General features: G+C 50.4%; 1 protein-coding gene across 10 annotated transcripts in view; it reads left to right on the top strand.

Annotated features, from left to right (window-relative positions):
* Positions 1-20,304, top strand: part of SLC39A11 (solute carrier family 39 member 11) — a 403,594-nt gene that overhangs the window by 318,709 nt on the left and 64,581 nt on the right. For all 10 annotated transcript variants that reach the window (XM_064583524.1, XM_064583522.1, XM_064583521.1 and 7 more), the window contains one exon: positions 14,356-14,425. In XM_064583524.1, the coding sequence (XP_064439594.1) occupies positions 14,356-14,425 (70 nt within the window). The remainder of the gene's footprint in view (positions 1-14,355; positions 14,426-20,304) is intronic.

Below are 20,304 nucleotides of genomic sequence, written 5' to 3'. Positions count from 1 at the left end.
AAAAGAAAAACCAGAATGTGATCAAATATGATCTATATGGTATATAGATCAGTGCCACACACTAGATTTGGGGTGTGTTTTGGTCTTTTAGAAGAAAGTGTCTCCCAAAATTTTAAAGAAAGAAAAAGATATATGTACAAAAATAAGGGTTGATATGATGAAGGGATAGAAAATGACTGTAAAAATGGAAATTATAAAAAATTTTATAAAAGGAATTGATAAGAAGTTGTTTGAAAAAGAAAGAAGAAGATTTAAAAAAAGAAAAAAGAAAAAGAAAAAAAAAGGGAGAGGATGTGATCAGGCAGGGGAATAGAAAACACCATATACTAGAGATTTAGGGTATATTTTAATCTGTTAGAAGAAACTATCTCAAAATTTTAAAGAGAGAACAACTTATATATATAAGCCAAAAATATGGGTAACTACTATGAAGGGATAAAATATGACTCTAAAAATGAAAAATAAAAATGTTTTTTTTTTAAAAAAAGGGATTGATAAGATGTTGTTTGAAAAAGGGAAAAAGAAAAATTCAAAAAGAAATAAAAAGACAAAAAGACAGTTAAAAAAAAATTAACTTTAAAAGACTAAGGAATCATGGTAAAAAAGCCGTGAATTCTATGTGCAGTATTCCCCTAGCGCTGGAGTTCTGCCGTTCTCATTGATCGGTAAACTTGGTCTTGGCTGGCTGTTCTCGCTGATCTTCTGGGGAGGGGCCTGTTGCCGTGGTTTCCAAATGTCTCTGCCGGAGGCGGAATAGCCCCGCCCTTGCCCCCTCCCGGCTAAGTCATCTGCTCGGGTTTGCTCTCCGGGGCTTTTGTTCCCTGCGAGCTTTCCGTACCGCTTTGGAGGCGGAGCGTGAAAATGGCGGCCTCCCAATCTCCGCCCCGGAGGAGCCGAGAACTCGGGTCTGCTCCTCAGTGAGCCCCCAGAGAAAAGCCGTCAGTCACTCCCGTCTCCCCGGTCTCCGGCTGCACTCCATGCTCAACCGGCCTGTGACCGCGCGTTTCTATCTCTGGCACCGGACCCGGTCTGGAGTCTCCAAACCCAGCAGATCCCTGCGGTGCCCTCCCGCGCGGCTCCTCCCGGGGGAGGAAGGTGAGTCTCCCCGGATCTGCCGCTTGTGGGGTCCCTGCTGGAGGAGCAGGGGCCCGGCTGTGCCGCAGATCACGGTTTATGGCCACCCCGAGCTGAGAGCCCGCGCCTGGGCTCCGCCTCTGCAGCCGGCTTCCCCGCTCCGATACCTGGGAGCTCTGCCGCCCTCAGGCACCCCCGGTCCTTCTGTGACCCCGAGGGTCCTGAGACCACACTGTCCCTAGGGTTCCACCCCCCGCTTAGCCACCAGAGTGACGTCCCTCGGCGGAGCAGACTTTTAAAAGTTCCGATTTTGTGCTCCGCGGCTCTATCACTTGCCAGAAGCGGCCGACGGAGGCCCCTCCCCCGCCGTCTATCCTCCCGAATATCGCCTCGGATTCACTTCTCCGCACGTCCTACCTTCCAGAAAGTGGTCGCTTTTCTGTTCAGAAAGTTGTTGCTCTTCTTTTCTTTGATCTCCTGTTGGGTTTGTAGGTGTTCAGAATGGTTTGATCCCTATCCAGCTGAATTCCTGAGAGGAGACGAAATCCAGGTCTCCTACTCCTCCGCCATCTTGCTCCCCACGATGCATTATTTTATCCTGTTCATACAGTATTGTGAGAACCAAGAGCGATGGTGACATCCAGATACACGATAAATTTTTATCCTTTGCATTCCCCTGCTTTCCCAGTTGCATTTCCATCAAAAGAGTTTTGTACTTCGTGTGACACGAATTGTTCATGAATCCATGCTGGTGTCTCTTGATTGCCATTCCTGTTTGTTTTAGAGATTTGTGAACCAGATTTTTAATAATCTATTTTTTATTCTTTTGGTGGAGGGTCACTAACAATTTATTTGGTCACCGTCTGCCATCAGCTAACTCTTGGCTCCCTGCTGCCCTGGGAGCCCCCACATCTGTGTTGGATCTCCCTCATAAAAAAAAAAAACAGGTTTTCACATGCCAGGCGCAAGAGCAGATCCTCCGCGGTGTGACTGAGAAGGACAGCCTGCGTGTGGGGCCTCGTGATGAAGCTGCTGGTCGGGAGGATTCTCCTGGTGCCTGCCGATCTGTCTCGGGAGTGTCTTGGATCAAATCTGACATTAATGAAAAGAAGGCCCCAGGCTTTGAGCACCTTGCTAGCGAGTTACATATTTTATTAGTTTTTGACAGTTACGCTGGACTTTAAATGGGCCAAATGTTTCACCGTGATTTATGAGCTCATCTCCACCGCCGCTCTGCTGGACGGTACATCGTTCAGCCACTGCGCTGATACACCAGGCCACCCGGGGCTGGTCTCCCACACCTGCTCACACCATTATTGCACCCTTGTGGGTGTGAGCTCACACCTGCTCACACCATTGTTGGACCCCTGTGGGTGTGAGTCACATCTGCTCACACCATCACTGCATCCCTGTGTGGGTGTGAGTCATACCTGTTCACACCATCACTGCATCCCTCTGTGGGATTGCCATAAAGTTTTTTTGTTTTGTTTTGTTTTTAATTTAAATGGATAGACTGCTAAGAACATTCCAGATGAAGAGCCGAGCTGATCATTAGGGATGTTAAGTAGAAAACAATCCTCCAGTTCACAGACACGAAGTCCAAGATGTAAAATATGAGTCAAGATGCCGAGAAATATTTCTTAAGCTGAAGAAAACGCACAACCTTGCAGATTTAAAGGGCCCACGTAAAGCTGAGTATGAATGCATAAAGCCTCCCCTTCAGATAGACCTTGGTGAGATTTTAAAACTCCAAAAACAAAGATGAAAACATGTAAGAGCTTCCAGAGAGAAAAATCAGTTTAACCGCAAGGACCTGAGGATTGACTTAACATCGGCCTTCCCAGCAGCAGCCCTGGATACTGGAAGACAGTACAACAATGCCCTCAAGATGTTGAGGAGAGGTCATTTGGGACCTAGAATTTTCTATCAGGCCAAACTATTAAGTCACGGAACAAAATCAGAATTATTTTTACACACACGAGGACTCAGAAGTTTATCGCCATTCATCCCATGGGCTCAAGGAGGCCCATAACGAAATGAAGAAGGAACACGTTACATCTGAGAAATATGGCATCACAAAAGCTGTGTGATTCCTCTTGTTTTTTTAAAGATTTTATTTAAGAGAGCAAGAAAGCGAGTGTGAGTGGGGGGGAGGGGCAGCGGGAGAGGGACAAGAAGACTCCCCACTGAGTGAGGAGCCCAAAGCAGGGCCTGATCCCATGACCTGAGCCGAAGGCAAACGCTTCACTGACTGAGCCACCCAGGAGCCCCTGTGTGATTTTTCTTATATGAGATTATTAGAAGAGTCACATTCATAGAGATAGAGGTAGGGTGGTGGTTGATGGAAGCTGGGCTGGAGGGGGAAATGGGAGTTAGTGTTTAATGGAGGGCTGGTTTCAGTTTCGCAGGATAAAAAGAGCTCTGCAAAGGTGGTGGTGGCAGGTGCCCAACCATGCGAAGGACCTTAATACCACTGAACTGTACACTTAAACATGGTTAAAATGATAAATTTGATGTTATATGTGTTTACTGCCATTAAAAGAAACAATATAGGGAAGGGAGGGAAGAAGGAAGGATAGATGGATGGATGGAAGGAAGGAAGGAAGGAAGGAAGGGAAAGAGAAAGAAAGGAAGAAAGGGAAAGAGAAGGTATCTAATTAATATCCAGAAGATAAAATGAACACCAGAAAGAATCAAGAAAGCATCCATTGGGCCTTGATTCCTGGGACCACTTTCTTCCAATGGGATGAGTTTAAAATCTTAGGAGTATGTTGCCTTCTCTTCTGATAGCAACCTGATATGTAAAGAATATATGGTAGCACCCCACTATCGTAAACTCCATTTTTTTTGGATTGCCATTTTTTGAACTGACCTGGGAATACACCTTAGATGAGCTGTATCTGCAGAACAAGTACCCAGTGGGATAGCTTTCATAGAGTAGAGGTGGAAAGAGAGCAGAGGTGGGAAGAAAGGACACTGAATTCTTCAACTTTTACAAGGCTCAACAGAGTAGGAAGCAACAGTGCTGTCAGCCAACTCAGTGAAGATTGTGATACATTAAAGAAACAAATGTATTAATATTTAAAGTTATGTAAAGTTATAGTGGTACCCAATGGAGAAGGAAAAGCTAGAACTTTAAAAAGTACATTGCCTCTTAGGCATGGAACTAGGGGTTGGGAGCAGACATGGGGAAATTTATTACTTTAGATTTTGCTGAACATGATGTTTTCTTCCATGTGTAGGTGTATTGCTTTGCATATGTGAGATACACAAGCAGGGGGAGTGGGAGAGGGAGAAGCAGGCTTCCCGCTGAGCAGGGAGCCCGATGTGGGGCTTGATCCCAGGACCCTGGGATCATGACTTGAGCTGAAGGCAGATGCTTAACTGACTGAGCCACCCAGGTGCCCCTAAAATAACCATTTTTTAGGTTCAAAGTCAGAATATAAAATGAAACGTTTTTATGTGCCTAAAGGCTTAGGAAAAGTAAAAGGATGTTCGAATATACGGAGATAGTAGCCGCTGAAGGAGTAGGAGTGCTAAAGAGGAATCGAGCGGGAGTCATGGAAGGCAGTATGGGCAAGGGGGAGCACGTGGAGCCTGGGCTGGAGATACCAGTCCCCACGTCTCTAAAAGGGCTAAGAGCAGTACCAATTTCATGGGGTTGTCAAAAAGACCAAATTAAATATGGTGCCCCAATGGGTGCTCTTGTTGGCATTAACACCATTCTCAGTCCTTTGAGTCCTAAGCAGGAGGGGAGGCCTGATGGTTAACTAAACAAAGGAGTCAGTGTGGTGCGCTATGAAAAAGAAGGAACGCATAGGCTGAACCTCTTAAGGGCTGTGTGACTTTGGGTGTGTCGCTTGACCACTCTGAACCCCGGTTTACCTCTCTGAAAGATATGATAAGAATATCAATTTTGCAATTGAATTAGGGTTAGATTAGACCAATTTAGATAATCAACATAGAGCACTTAGGGCAGGCTTTGGCTGAATTATTGGGTGTTTTGGTTGCAAGTTGCAGAGCAAGAACCCAAACTGTTTTAGGAAAATAGTGGGGTGTTGAAAGGATGTTGACGTATCTCACATACGCACAGGAAGGACAGAGGTGCAGCCAGGCTCCTGGCTTCAGGGATAAATGAAAAATAGACCCAGATACTTCCAGGGTCCAGTTTGCTTTATCTGTCGCTGCTTCTCGTCACACGCTGGCTACACCGGCTCCTTCTGTGGACCAGTTTCTTCTACGAGACACAGAGGAAGGCTAGTGACAGTTCCTGGCCTTCCTGTCCTGGCCCTCTTCTTCATTTGCTCTGCAGAAAAATCCCAGCCCTGATTGGGCCCACTTGACCAAGTGCCCAGTCAGCCATGGCCAGGAGGACGGGTTTGCCCGCAAGCCACCACTGGGCCCACGGCGATCGCAGAGCTGGGGTGGAGAAGGCAGGCGGTTATTTTCCTCTTCTGTTAACATTCTTGTGAAATGCTCCTACTCCCTTTAAGAAAAATACCGCCCCCACCTTCATACCGGCATCGTATTATAGTCCCTGCCATCGGCGGAGCAAAACCCAGCTGTGTGGCCTGAGACATCACTCCTTGCCCAGCTTTTAGAAATACTTGGGTGGGAGTCAGGTACAGGGAGTGATAAATGAACCTGTACCTTACGTTATTCATCATCCTGGAAGAGCTGCCAGAGTCTAATTTCGTTCCTAAGTTCTTCGAGGGGGTTAAAAGAGTTCTTCCCTCCCGGTTTCTTTAGGCCCTCCAGTCCATGTGAGTTACAGACCCAGGAGTCAGCCCCCCTCATACCTCCAAGGCCCCGCATTCCAGCGTGTCCAAGAGCTCGCCGTACCCCGAGCACGGCCCGCGGGACAGAGTGCACGTAGGTGCACCAGTGCACAGCTGTGCTTCCGAGGCAGGTGGCCCCAGGCTGCCTGTCCCTTCAGCAAGGCAGCTCCACCCTGGGGGACCGAGACTGCAGCGACTCTTCATGCGGAACCCGGGGAGGGCTAGCGGGGGTCAGCCACTGCCTGCCTGCCTAGGGCTGCGAGATCTCTGGGCAGGGTGATTCCCACGGAGTCAGGAGGGGTGACAGCCAACTCCCTGCTCCCCTGGCTTCGCCTGACCCCAGGAATCCCCAGTCTTTTGGGGAGAAGCCCGGGAGATGCCGGGCTGTTAGCTGCGTGGATATGTGTGCGTGCCATCAGCTGTGGACACTGCCGGGGAGGCAGGTTCTCGGGCTGAGCTCCTGCTGTGACTTCCTGCCAGTGGTCGGTGGGACTTTGAGACAGGGACAGTGCCCTGGGGTGGCTTTGGCCATGCTTTCCCCGCTCTCTCCTGGAACTCTGTCCCACCTCAGAGTAGTCTTCCCGAACTGAGAGATGGGGGGAGGGAGGCTTCAGAGTGCAGCGTGGTGCTGGGGGGCCTCCTCATTGCCTGGGGTCAGGCAGCACGTACCAGAACTGCAGCCCCAGCTGCAGATAAGCCCGCTCATGGCAGGATATGCTGGTGCTGGAAAATCATTCTCCGCCGGCCACGCTGTAGACTGCCTAGTGTCCATCGTCCTGCCTCTTCATGGTTGTAGAGCTTCTCAGGTTTTCAGTGCTGCCCAACCCCCCCAAAAAAGGATTTTTGGTAAATTACAGAACAGAACCTTATGCACTTAAATAGTGTGACTTTGTCAGATCTGAGCAACCAGATGCTTCCCTGCATGCCAGAACCTTTGGAAGTGGGGAGAGGAAGCTCAGGGACCAGGTGATTGGGCAGAGGCTCAAAAGGAGAGACTACAGTGCTCTCTGGCCCCTACCTGGTCTGACCCTCTACCACACCTGGTCTGACCCTCTACCGCACCTGGTCTGACCCTCTACCACACCTGGTCTGACCTTCTACCACACCTGGTCTGACCCTCTACCACACCTGGTCTGATCCCACTACCACACCTGGTCTGACCTCTGTCACACCTGGTCTGACCTCTGTCATACCTGGTCTGACCCTCTACTACACCTGGCATGTCCCTGGGCCTGAAAATTAATCCTCTCGCTGGAGGGCAACCCCTGCTGTGGCCGCAGGGGTGCATGGTGAGGGGAGCTGGCTGGAGGCCTCAGTCTGGGCATGAAGCAGGGCTTGTGGGTTGGACTATCTCAGCATTATCTGTAGCAGCAAAGGCATTCCCTCCCTTTTTCTCCACGGAAACATGGGGATCTGATCTTTGGTTGCTGAAAACTGAAGCAAATTGAAATTGACTCTTAGATGTGGGTATCAAACAAGATGCCTTCACTTGCTGTTTAAAGATGTGGCTGTGTCATCTGTCCACATTCCCACCAACGAGGAGATGCCTCCTGCTCGGCCGTCTGCTGGGGTGGGAGGTGGCAGGGACCACAGGACAGCAATTTCTCTGGGTCCTTCACTGGAGAGAGTAGAATATACCAAAAAAGCACACTTGGAAACATTAATTACAGAGTGCTTATTTTAATTAGAGGGTGATCCCTGTTGGAGTATCTTCAGTTATCAAGATCTCTTAATAAACTCTTAAGGCATGACTATTGACATCGATAGGAATGTGAGTTAAATTCAACTCTTCTGGAACACCTGTGTTTCTCATCTTTCCCAACACTTGACTTTACCCAATACAAATAGTAGGGCTAGTAATCCATATTAGAAAGTGTGTTGAACTACTTTTTCAGAAAAATGACACTAAGTAGATCATTTTTATCCTTCATAGGGCATTTGCCAGACTCCACAGGGATTCCGTGGCAATACCTGGCTGGTTGTACCAACATCTTGTCTAATGAGCGTGTAATATGATATGAGATCCCACCTTCCTGGTTTCCCTTCCTGCTGGAATTCTGTGTGCGGCCAAAGATGGGCCAAGTGGGGAAATCAGCATATTGTGGGCCAGTCTCCCCAGAAGGCTCAGCCAAGCTGAGGGTTCAGAGTAGAAATAAAGACAGCACGTGTGTCTACGCCAGATGGGTCAACCCTCCCAACAGCCAAAAGCAAGCCCTTACAGCCAGGAAACCCCTCCTGGAGTATGATGGATACTGCCTCTCTCCCAGCTCAGAGACAGTGCTCAGATGGGCAAGAGCGAGGAGGAATCAGAACTGAGCTGGCCCAGCACCCATGAAGGCTCCCAATGCCACTGGGGGTGGGCATGCCGCCTTCCTTATGGGCCCTATTGCCCACATGGTCCCCTCCAGCCACAGATTCTCCAGATGGTTATATCTCTGGGTTTTTTTTGAAGATTTGTTTATTTTTGAAAGAGAGAGAGCACATGTAAGCAGGGGGAGGGGCAGAGGGAGAGAGATAATCATTAAGCAGACTCTCCCCTGAGCGCAGAGCCTGATGCAGGGCTCCATCCCAGGACCCTGAGATCACAACCTGAGCCAAAACCAAGTGTCAGCCGCTTAACTGACTGAGCCACCCAGGTGGCCCTCTCTATTTTTCAGAAAGTAGCCCATGAGGACCTGGGAATGTGTTAAGTAGCCACTTGACCTTGCTCCTAGGACTGAGCCCATATTTAATGTTGAAGCGTCATCTGGCCAGAAGGGTCATCTTGACAAGGCCAACCTCCCCATTCCTTTCAGCCCAGCCTGCTCTCAGCATCCACGGTCATCCCAGCCTGGGGAGCAGCTCAGTAGCTGCAAACACCCCTCTTCTCCCGGGGAGGGATATTCTCAACATCCCTTCGAGGAGGTAGACGTTTCAAAACCCTCCTCCCTCAAGGTAATTTCTCCCCCTTGCCTAAATCCCTCTGGCTGCAATTGAGAGCCATCTTCCTCTTGTTCTGTCCTCGGTGGAGATGAGAATAAGGAAGTCATCCTATTTCACATCATTTCTCCACCTTTGGGATTGGTGGTCGCGGTGGCAGCTATGTTGCTTGTCGGTTGGTATTTATTTTTAAGTAATCTCTATACCCGACGTGGGGCTCGAACTCACAACCCTGAGATCAAGAGTTGCACGCTCCACTGACTGAGCCAGCCAGGCGCCCCTGCAGCCGTGTTTAATATTAAGCCCTCACGGGAAGTGAGCCGCTGTCTTACTTCTCATACTTTGTAAGTCAAGGAGAAAAAGTCATAACCTCACCCCTCATTTCCTGTTGGCCATTGTGCTGACCTTCTCTAGACGGCTTTTGGCTGTGCCATCTGGAACCGATAGCACGAGCGCTCCCACCAGAGAGCTGAGCGGCGCGTACCCGGGAGACCCTGTGGCCCCCGCGGCCCCCGCAGGACCGCCCTGGGGTGTAAAGAAGGAGCAGCGCGGGCGCCGGATGGAGAACTGTGGCTTCCCAGCAGCGCCCAAAGCGAACAGACTGAGGTTTCAGTTCGCCGTGAGCCCAGTAGCAGCCCCCCCCGCACGAAAGCCACCCAAGAGGCATGTGATCAGGAGCTGCGGTGAGACCGTCGCAGAGCCCAGAGCAGGGAAATGAGACGCCCACCGTCTTCAGCCCTGGCCGGAGCGCCCCGGACACCTGGGTTGTATTTCAGACGCCTCTCTCTCCGAGGCCACGCTACAGCTGTGCCCACGTGCGGAGGAGCATAACCAGGCAGGAGGGGAAGGGTGTCCCCACAGCAGCTCTGCTGAACCAGACATCGCATTTCTCTGTACCCCATCCTGGCATTCCCTCCCATCCCCCACGAGATCTGCCAGCCGTGAATGTCAGGCAACGCTGAAATGTCACAGATGTCACTGTTTCGGAGGCTTGCAAGGTCTCCTGCAGAAGACCTGTGAATTTAAACCCTCCCTCCTCCCACCCCACGCCATGACCTTAAAAGCGAAGGAATGGCTAGCCCTTGATGGAAAAAGAAAATATTGGTTACTGTGGTCTGAATGTTTGTATCCCCCCAAAATTCATACATGGAAATCCTAACCCGCAACGTGATGGTATCAGGAGGTGCTTAGGTCACCAGGGTGGAGCTCAGAGATGAGTGTCTTATTGCAGAGGCTCAAGAAAGGTCCCTGTCCCTTTGACCATGTGAGGACACATCTATGAACCAGGAAGGCCAAGTCTGCCAGCATCCTGGTCTCGCGCTTCCCAGCCTCCAGAACCATGAGAAATAGATCCATGTGACTTATCAGCTGCCCCGCTTACGGTATTTTGTGATAGCCGCCCAAACGGACCAAGACACTCGTTTTTAACTGTTCACTTTCCTACCACCTACTTAAACTCTTAGAGTGTTCTAGAATAGTTTAAAACTGAGGAAAAGTACCTCTCAATGGGAGGCCAGTGGTTCTCAACAGGGTACGATTTTTCCCCCGGGGACACTAGGCAGTGCCTGGAGACATTTTTGATTAGCACAACTCGCGGGGAGGGGGCGTTGCCAGCATCTAGTGGGCAGAGGCCGGGGGTGGTGCTCACATCTGGCGATGCACAGACCAGCCTCTTAAAACACAAAGTCAACAGTGAGAAAGCTGCGCTGAGCACATCATCCTGTATGCAAAGCATTGTTATCCTTTCATTATTCTAAGAACCTTGAACAATATGCCAGGACTTGAGCCATAGCCTCTTTGTTCTCTTCCGCAGTGGGTGACAAGGAGGGATGGAGATTCAGGAGGACGGGGAGCTGAGGAGGCAGACACCCCCGCACAAGAGTGGAGCAGGTGGGCTGGGCCTGAGAGCCTGTTCTCGGGCTGGTCCTCAGGACTCTGCCTCACCCTGCCTCTGCCAGACGCCCATCTACAGGCCTGGCGTTTATCTTCTCTCTCTTTGCACCCGAGTTAATAGCAGTAGCTGTGAAAAGAGGCAATGGCTTACTGATAATATTCCAGTCACTTTGGTTTCTTGTCTTAATTACCTTCCTAATTTGCACTTTGGGTGGAACACCTGGGGTGTGAGCTCCAGTCGGCAATGTTTTCCTCTGCTCCTTTTCCACCCAGCGGGTTCTTTCTACCATCTGTTGATCTTAAGTATCTGCCTTAATTCTCTTATTTATGTTCTTTCCGCGTGGGTAATTTGTCTTCGTCTCTCATTAGTTTCTCTCCCGGGTATTATCCTACCTTCAGACAAGGTAGCCACTGCATTCCTTTTCCCCAAGGTTCTCTCCTTCTGGCAGGGAGCGGGGGAAAGGCTTTGGCCCCCTCCCACAGGCAACTTGTGCTTTGGAAGCTGGGCTCCCCCAGAGGAGGGAGGGGCTCATTTTACAATTCATCAGAGCAGGTTCCCTCACTGTTGGCCCAGGTACAGGGTGGGGGCAGAGGCACTATGCATTCACTTTGCTCCAAACCTCTTTGGGGTACAGATTCAGATACCAGCTCTTGCCACCCATGCCTGGGAGAAAGCCACAAGCCAGGTTGGCAAATGGGTGGGGCCGGGGGAGAGTGGGGGACTGAGATTCGAGGCCTGGCTCTGCTTCTTGAGGCTTGTGTCTCTTTGAGCAGATGCTTTTTCTCCTGCCTTAACTGGGTACTCCCCTGCCCAACCTCCCAGAGCCACTGAGGGCATTTATATAAGTCAGAGTGCTGGGACTTTTGCCAAATAACAAGAAGGGCTTAGTTTGCTAATTAATATAGGTCCTGTGGCTCTGGGCTGCACTATCATTTACATTAAAATGACTAATTAGAGCAAAATCTTTAACAAAAGAGCAGACCAACTGTTGTTTATAGTTTAGAAAAGGAAATTTTTTTCAGAGGAAGGGATATGCCCCTCTGGCGTCGTAAAACACCCCTTAGTCCCTCCCTAGCTTTTGGCACCTCTCCCCGGTGGGCCAGGGGTCCCTGGTGAAGCTCTTTGCCTTGGAGACCCACAGTTACCTCTGAGAGAGGGTTGAGGGCCTGTGTTGGTACAAAACAAAGTTGAGAACAGCAGCCTTGTAAACACTGGACTCTGATGGTAGGAGACTGGCCAGGTGGAGGCATCTCAGATGTCCTCCAACTTTCTGAGACTCAGAAGATGCATAAAAAAGGCTTCCTCCATCCTGCTGGAAAGGATGCCTGGAACTCCCAGACATATCCATCGCAGCCCGCCCTGAAATCCAGCCCTTCCCCTAGGACACTCCTCCTTTGGGAAGCTTGTCAGATGCATCAGGCAAATCTGGAGATGGTGAACATGCGTCCAGAGCCCTCCCTGGAGCTGTGGCTTCCTCCAACCTCAGAGGACTTTTCTGAAAGAGACGGAAAAGAACGCACGGCCAGGGAGAGCAGAGCCTGGACCTCAGAACCAGAGCCCGCCTGGGCTCTCAGACCAGCTCCCCCTCCCCTTTCCTCTCTGCTGTGGGAGCAGAGGTGACGATCCCCACCTTTACTTCATGCTTCTAGCCTGGCGTGTGGCCCACAGGTGGCCACCGGCCCCCATTTCCAAAAGAAAGACCACAAAGACGCTAAGATCTTGAATACAAGGCCTAATTTAGAATCAGAGTCATCTCAGAGGAAGGACTTGCTGAATGAAGCCTCAGCCTTTGTGAAGAATTTACATCAGGAGCCTTAAAAATTGAGCAAACATAAATCCATTTTTAAAAAGCTTGATATGAAACGTCTGGTTGCTCTGGCAGCCCTGACTTGGCCGGCCACCTCAGCCCCGGAGCTCGTTAGAGGCACCGTCTCGGGCTTCTCAGCAGTCGGCTACGGGGTGAGCCACACGTGCTGGGAGGATGCTGCCTGGTTTTGGAAAGACACCCCCCCAAACCCCTAAATTCTGAGTCTGACAGTGGCCCAAGAGTCATGCCACATGATCTGTGGGGTTTCCTGCACCTCTACAGTCCTAGGATTCTATATCCCATCATTGGTCATTATGAGAAATATGGGAAGATATTTGATGGAGCATCAGAATCCCAAATTCTCAATCAGCAGCCTCCAGTGGCTATAGCCACCTGATAAGGTCCCCACAGGAGACTGAAGCACAGAGGGTAAACTGAGGCAAACAAAGAGCCCTTTATGCCTTAGCAGGGTCTTTGGACTCCAAACCCCACTGTGGTTTCTTGGTGAACCAGACTGGATTATAGGTGAGCTCTTACGCCTTAACCCGGGACAAGTCTGAGCAATCCTTTGGTCTCCAGGTGTCTCCTAGAGTCATCATTGCAAGCCCAGCATCCTTGGCCCACCCCAACTAAACAGGACACAAAGGACAAAAAGAGGCATTTCAGAGAGACAGTGAATCCCAAAAGAAAACAAGCCCTTCTCACTCAGTAGATTTTTCCCTTCTTCTCTCTTTACAACACAAAAGTTCCTCCTGGCCCCAAAAGCCCTTGGTCTTGATTCTGACCAATATTGGTAGTCCTCTTTCTGGCCTTGATTCAGAAGGGGTCTTTAAATTCTCCCACAGATATCAGAAAGTGTTTTGTTGTTGTTGTTTTTAAAGATTTTATTTATTTGACAGAGAGAGACACAGTGAGAGAGGGAACACAAGCAGGGGGAGTGGGAGAGGGAGAAGCAGGCTTCCCGCTGAGCAGGGAGCCCGATGCAGGCCTCTGTCCCAGGACCCTGGGAACATGACCTGAGCCAAAGGCAGACGCTTAACGACTGAGCCACCCAGGTGCCCCGAAAGTGTTTTAACATTATGGGACTAGCCTACTGATCCCAGGCCACTGGGACAGTTCCATTTTTCCATAATCTTTCCCTCTCTATCAGATACTCATAGACCAGCATTGTCCTCCACATGTGATCAAAGTCAGGGTTTGGTAAACTTGGCCGGCTCACTAGTCCCTCTGGAAAGGACTTGGGGAATCATCTTGTACATCCTCAAGCTTAAGCTAGACTATAGCCACACCTTCCCAGAGTAGACTGGGACAGTCTACCATTTCAAGATGGCTCCTCAAACGTCTGGGAAGACATCATTGGGCTACCACATCAACCTTGGATATCTTGTCGCTTGAGCTAATAAAACCCTATGTGTTTAGCTCAGGAGTTAGTCATCAAGCTCTTTCTGTAAAGGGCCAGACAGTAAATATTTTAGGTCTTTAAATATACGGTCTCTGTCACAACTACTCATCTCTGCTGATGTCGCGCAAAACCAGCCGTAGACAACTTGTCAACCGATAAGCATGGCAGTGTGCCAATGAAGCTTTGTGAACACTAAAATTATATAATTGTCATGTGTCATGAAATACTACTCTTTCTTTGATTTTTTTCCAATTATTTAAAAATGTAAAAATCGTTCTTAGCTTATTAAGAACAAAAATAGGCAGTGGGCTAGGTTTGGCCCCCAGACCATTGTTGGCCAACCCCCTGGTTGAAACTCCTGTTATGTGGATTTTCTGTTACTGGCAGCCTCATGCAGTCTCACCTGACACAGTGATGGCGATGAACCTTATTTGAAAATTGCTCCTAACCCCTCATGGTTTTTTTTCTATGTCTGTTTCAGAGGGTCTTGCTGTCGGCGTTGGGTTTGGGGCTGTAGGAAAGACGGCATCAGCCACCTTCGAGAGTGCCAGGTAAGCCAGGACCCTAGAGCATGGCGCGGCACCCAGCGGTGCTCTGGAAATGCTTGTTACCTGGACGGGCACCCCCAGCCCCACTGGTGGAAGTGGGGGCAAGGTCAGGTGAGGCTTACCTGAGAGAGGAACTCCATCAAAGAAGCAGGTGTACGCCATTTGTCAGATAAGCTATCTAATGGGTAACCACTTTGAAAACACCCATATGGATATAATCACCTGCATCCCCCAAATCCTTTAAATGTATAAAGACTAAACACCAAAAACAAAACAAACAAAAAAAACAGAGCAGCTCTGATGCTCTCACCTGCTCCCTCCTTTCAAAGCCCCCCCCCCCTCTTTCTGGACACTGCACTCCCCTCCTGTCCCCCCTTAGTGTCTGTTCCTCTGCAGGTTCTCCTGCGGGCTTCTCACCCTGTGGCCCCTTTGGAAATGTCAATGTTGCCCAGGAGCCATCACTGGGGCTCCCTTTCTCCCCACTTAGTGCAGTCCCCTTGGAGAACCTTCTCCATTTCCAAGACTTTATTTTCCATCTGTTTTCTGGGGATGCCAGCGTTGGTCTTCAGCCTTGATTGTTTGCCGGAGCTTAGTCCTCCAGGTCCAGCTGTCTTGCAGACATCTCCACTTAGATGTTTCTTGGGATCCCCACATTCAGCTGATTGCCTCCCCCCTCCCCATCTGCCACCTGGCAAAACCTGCCCCTCCTGCAGGCTTCCCCAGCACCGCCTTGCCCCCAGCTGACCAAACCAAACTCACTGCTATCCCCCACTCCTTATTTCCATAGGCAGTCTTCCATAGATAATCACCATACCTTATAAATTCTTCTTCCCTTCTACCTCCCTGGCATTACAAAGCGCCTAGATGAGGCTACAGCCTTGGGACCACAAAAGGGCTTATCCTTTGGCCATCATGGAGATGGGCTCTACACGGTCCCCCATGCCTACAAAACCATGAATACTACAGCCTCCAGGCTGGAGGAGAGCAGGGAGGAGCCTTCCATCCAAGGCTGGCAAAGTCAGGTGACTTCAGGAGACTAAGGGGCAAGAAAACACGTGGACACAGTCATTGGGTAGAGACCATTGGGAATGGTAAGGATGGAGGTGAATCTCAGCTAGGCAGTGCATGCACTATCGAAGGGCACAATTATTTTAAAAATGAAACTCACATTACAGAGATGGCCCAGGGGCCACTGGTTTCTGACCCCTGCATCTAGCTCATTTCACTGCCTTCTGATTGAGGCAATCTCAAAATCGACCTTTTCTTTCCCTCCCATGAGGCAATGGTCCCGTCTCCTTCGGCGATCAACCCTGTGTCTATCCCGCATGCTTGTCAGGAACTCGCTTCTCCCAGAGCCCCTTTCCTGTGCTTCCCGGCGGCCGAACCTGCGTGAGGCCTCTTTATGCCCCATCACCTCCATCTAGCTATCCCTTGGCTGACATGGGGTCCCTGGGTGTTAGGTGTAGCCTCTGCCCGTCTTTAAATTCTAATGCTGCGTGTTAGGGGACATGTGTGCTCCTTGAGGCCCCAGATGTGTGTGTGGGCTGGCATGTTCCAAGTCGAAATTTTCCCTGTTCTCAGCTTCTCATTCCCACCTGCCAGGCCCACAAGTCACTCCAGCGTCATCTGTTAACATGATGTCCATTGTGAAAACCAAATGAGAGGTAGATGGGGGGGGGGGGGCGGTGGGGAGAACTGTATAATGTGAGAAATGTCACCAAAATCAAGGGTGAACGGTGAATGATAATGCCCTGCAGACTGCTCTTCTTACATGGGGTGGGGGGGATTGGGGGCGCCGGGGAGTGTGGCTCTGTGTCCCCCGCACAGCCGTGTTGATCTTGGCCTTGCCTAGACCACGAGAAACTTCCGAGTCAGTGGGAGCTAGGGAGGCACAGCGGCCCCGAGGGGCTGGCCCTGGAAGCATCCACAGGCCAGGTCCTCCCAGGGCACAGGCACCACGCACGTTGCAGTAGGTCTGTGGCCCGCAGGTGACAGCCCTGGCCCCCGTCCCTGCGCTCACAGGCCAGGCCTTCAGTCCGGTGGCGCCGTGTCTCCTGGGACATCGAGATGTCAACTCGGATGGCCCTCTCTTCTATCACTTGTACTTTCTGCTCATCTTGATAAATATTTCTGAAGAAAGTAGAGCAAAAACCTTTCCAACCCAGCTCCTCCCTTCCCTTTGACGAAGCAGGCTGTCTCGGAGTTATATAAACCCTCCACAGGACCCTCCCCATCCCACTGGGAGTGAGCTGGGGCTGCAGGCCTCAGGATTTTCAGCCTCACAAAACCCCTGCTGAATGAACTGCTGGGCGGGAGGCGGGGGGCGGGGGCGATTCTCATGCCCCCGCACTGCACCCACCCCCAGCCACAGCCTGGGGGGCAGAGATGTGAGAGCTCTGGCACCATCACTGCTATGTCCAGAGGGTCTCCCTCAAGCAGACCCCACCCTTCAGCCCATTTTCCCCACCCAGAAATCCATATCTAGTTCATGATTTGGGTTTCTCCTTAACAAATGCCTGTGATCTTACCCTTGAGTGGGGGAAACCACACAACAGCCCCCAGGCTTGTGAGCTTTCTCGGCCCTTCGCTCACAGTACAAATGAGTTTCCATGGGAGGATGGGGACCAGCGGGCGGTCGTCGAAAGGGAACGAGGGAGAAGGAGAAAGAAAGCGACAGGCGAATAATGCCGGAGGGTGGGCTACAAGAGCTAAGTCATCAGATGATTAAACACATCTCGTCAAAGAGACAGGTTTTGCTTGATAAAATTCCAGCCCCCTGTGATACAGAGGCGGCTCGCTTCACACATGACACGGGGAGGTTGAAAATAAAGGCACGAGAAAAGATACAAGGTACACGCTGACCAAAAGAAAGCAGGAATGGCAGTTTTAGAATCAGACAAAACAGACTTTGAGGCAGAAAGCCTCATAAAGAATAAAGGCCAGTACTTCCCAAGAAGAGAAACCGCGCCCCAGGAGGCTGTAACCCCTGTGCATCTGTGTGCACCTAGCAATAGTAAGTCTCAAACTGGTTAAGAACAATGGTCAGAATTGCAAGGAAAAAAAAAAAAAAAAGACAAAACTGCCGTCCCGGTGAGTGGTTATGATCCCCCTCTCCGGCACTGAGAAAACAGATGAAAAGTTAGCACCATGTCCATCACGGACGGATGCAGGGCCCCAGACTAGCAATTAGAAAACTTCCATTCTCTTTAAGCACACATGGGCGTGTTTCCCAAAATTGAGGCGAGAGCTCTGCCGCAGAGGTCAGAGTGCCCCCAAATCGATACTGTTCAGACCACGGTCTGACCTCAATGCGACATAACTGAAAATCACAGAAAAGATAGCCAAAATAGTCGGTGAGCGGGCCATAAGATTAGCGGAGCGTGAGCGCCGAGGGAGGGATACAAACCCAATGTGTGTCTCTTCCCTCCCGTCGGGGGCGCTTCCGAGAACGCGGGGTACTTCATCAGGAGTGTGGGGACAGGCATCCCGGAGAGGTGGAGATGACAGAGACAGGGGACACTGTGAACAAGTACCCACATTGGTCCCCAAGGCGTTTTTAGGGCCAGGTGAGGATGGAGTTCACATGGTGCTTCCTAGAAGACAAGCCTGACAGCTGAGGAAGCCCATCATTGAGCAAGAGGTTGGCAGCTAGGGTGCATTCTGATGCAGGGACATGACAAAACCCAAGAGGTGATTTGAACAGCGATCTGGCTCTGATGGGACAATTTTGGGGGGAAGGGGTAGACTGACCAGTGTGAAGAATTCAGCCCTCGAACAGATCGGTATTGACTACCCACAGCTTTGCGCCTTCATAGCTCCCAGGACGACGAGGGAGGCGGTGACGGTGTGGGAATGAAGAGGGACCAGTGGGAGGAAGAGGTTTTCAGTGCAGAACCGCCCGACGGCAGCTGTCGGCTGATTTTGTTGTCGTGTGGAAGGGAGAAGGGAGAATCAGGTCCAGGCAACAGGGAGATATAGGTAATCACGTGGCGCTGTGGAAGGGTCCCCAGGGAGGCAGTACGCATTTGCATGGACTTGGGAACGAAGGTAGCTGGCATGTGCCTGGGCTACGCATGGGTCAAGCTCGCTGCTGTACATTTCGTGCAGGGGGTCAGCAAACTGCAGCCTATGGGCCAGGTCTGGCCCAACACCCGGTTCTGGAAATGGCATTTTCTTAGAACACAGCCAACACCCTTGTGTTTTACCTATCATCTGTCGCTCCTTCTGTGCTGTGTTGGTTGAGTTGGGTAATTGCCACAGAATCTCGAGGCTGAGGCTGAGAATATTTATTATCTGGCCCGTTGCAGACAGTCTGTAGACCCCTAATCTTGTGGAAGACCATAATTTTAGTCCAGATCTGTCATCAGACGCTCTGATGCATGCCCGCTAACTTTTGTACAACCTCTTTCTTGTGCCCTGTGTATAATGCATCTGGAAGCAGGAGGTTCTCTTCCCACCCACATGGTATCGCAGCCACCAGGAAAGAAGAGAAAGGTACAAAGAAATACTCCCTAGAAGGCACCAGCTTCAATTCTGACCTGGACTCGGGCAGACCGCAGGCGTATGATTTGTGTTTGGCTTCTGCCACCTAGTGTTCAGACGCTGTCACTTCACCTTTATGGTGCCCTCCCCAAGGCCCTCCTGAGCTCCCTCCACCTTTCCTTCCTCACTGGACAGCTTGCCTGGTGCTCTTCATCTGGAATTCAGCGTCCCCCTGAATTACAAAGAATCTCAGGCCTCAAAGGGCAGCCCATAGCTCAAGGGAAACACGGCTTTCTTCTTTCTGATCTGGCCCCATAGCAATTTCTTCTGGTTTCACCACAAACAAATTCTTCAGACCACATGTCCTTGGGGTGTTTGCTGCTTAAACAGTTTTCCTTTCTGAAGTGGCATTACCTCCAAAGAACGTGTTCCCCAGAGAGGAAACATGCCCTCCGCTCTCACTCAACTCTGTGGCAGGTATAATTCAAACCAGCAGGGAGAGCGAAGCTGCTTACGCATAAGCATTTTGCTTCACATACCAATTCCTATGTAGGCTTTGACTCAGCACACCCGTTGGGAGGTGTCTGTCATCTTTGAACACACCCCGACCAGCAGGTGCAACAGGCTTCGTGGAGCCGAGGAGGCTGGCTGGCTGCAGATTCATAGTATGCCATGGATGATCCACAAGCCACATCCCCAAGGTGCGCCTGGACGTGTGCCCCAACCACCTAAGGCTAACCCACACCCAGATGCTTGGGAAGGGATGCCAGGTCGATTAGCCTGCCTTCCGACCAAAGATGAGGTCATTAAGTTACGGGGGGCAGCGGGGACATCAAAATAAAATTTTAAAGTATATGTTTGCCTCCCAGATCAAGGAGTAAGTCGTAAGTCAGATATATGCTTTCCCCGGCTTGAAAACCAATACATACGTTGGTATATTAATGATCACTTAAGACAGCAGTCATTGGTCAACTAAGTAGCCATTTGTTTAGAAACAAAAATGGCAGGAGACACATTTTCCTGGTCATTAGTCAACAGTCTCCAGTTGGTGAGTAGGTCTGTATTTGGAAGTCACCTATTACTTACGTGCTTCTATCTGTCCAACTAGTTCCCCTACTTCGGTTCCAGTAAATTCTTGAAAACAGGTTTGCAAATTAAATGTAGGGCAGGTCAAGAGCAGGCGTCACTGTTGTGGTGGGGAGGGGTCTTGGAGAACTGAAGTGTAAACTTCTCCATCATAGTTCACTCACACCTCCTGTAACCGCCTCCACAGGTCAAGCTGCTCTTACGAGGCCCCTTGACCTCTCTGTGGCAGGACCAGCTCCCAGACTTCCAGAAAGTTCTCAGGAGACTGTCCTTCCTCAGGCTGCTGGTCTTGACCTCCCCACCCACCCATGGAG

The sequence above is a fragment of the Mirounga angustirostris genome, unplaced genomic scaffold (assembly GCF_029215605.1).
Source record: "Mirounga angustirostris isolate CCGP_5_RB_7025 unplaced genomic scaffold, mMirAng1.0.hap1 SCAF_17, whole genome shotgun sequence".
Taxonomy (NCBI): Eukaryota; Metazoa; Chordata; class Mammalia; order Carnivora; family Phocidae; genus Mirounga; species Mirounga angustirostris.
This window is presented reverse-complemented; position numbering and strand designations above follow the sequence as displayed.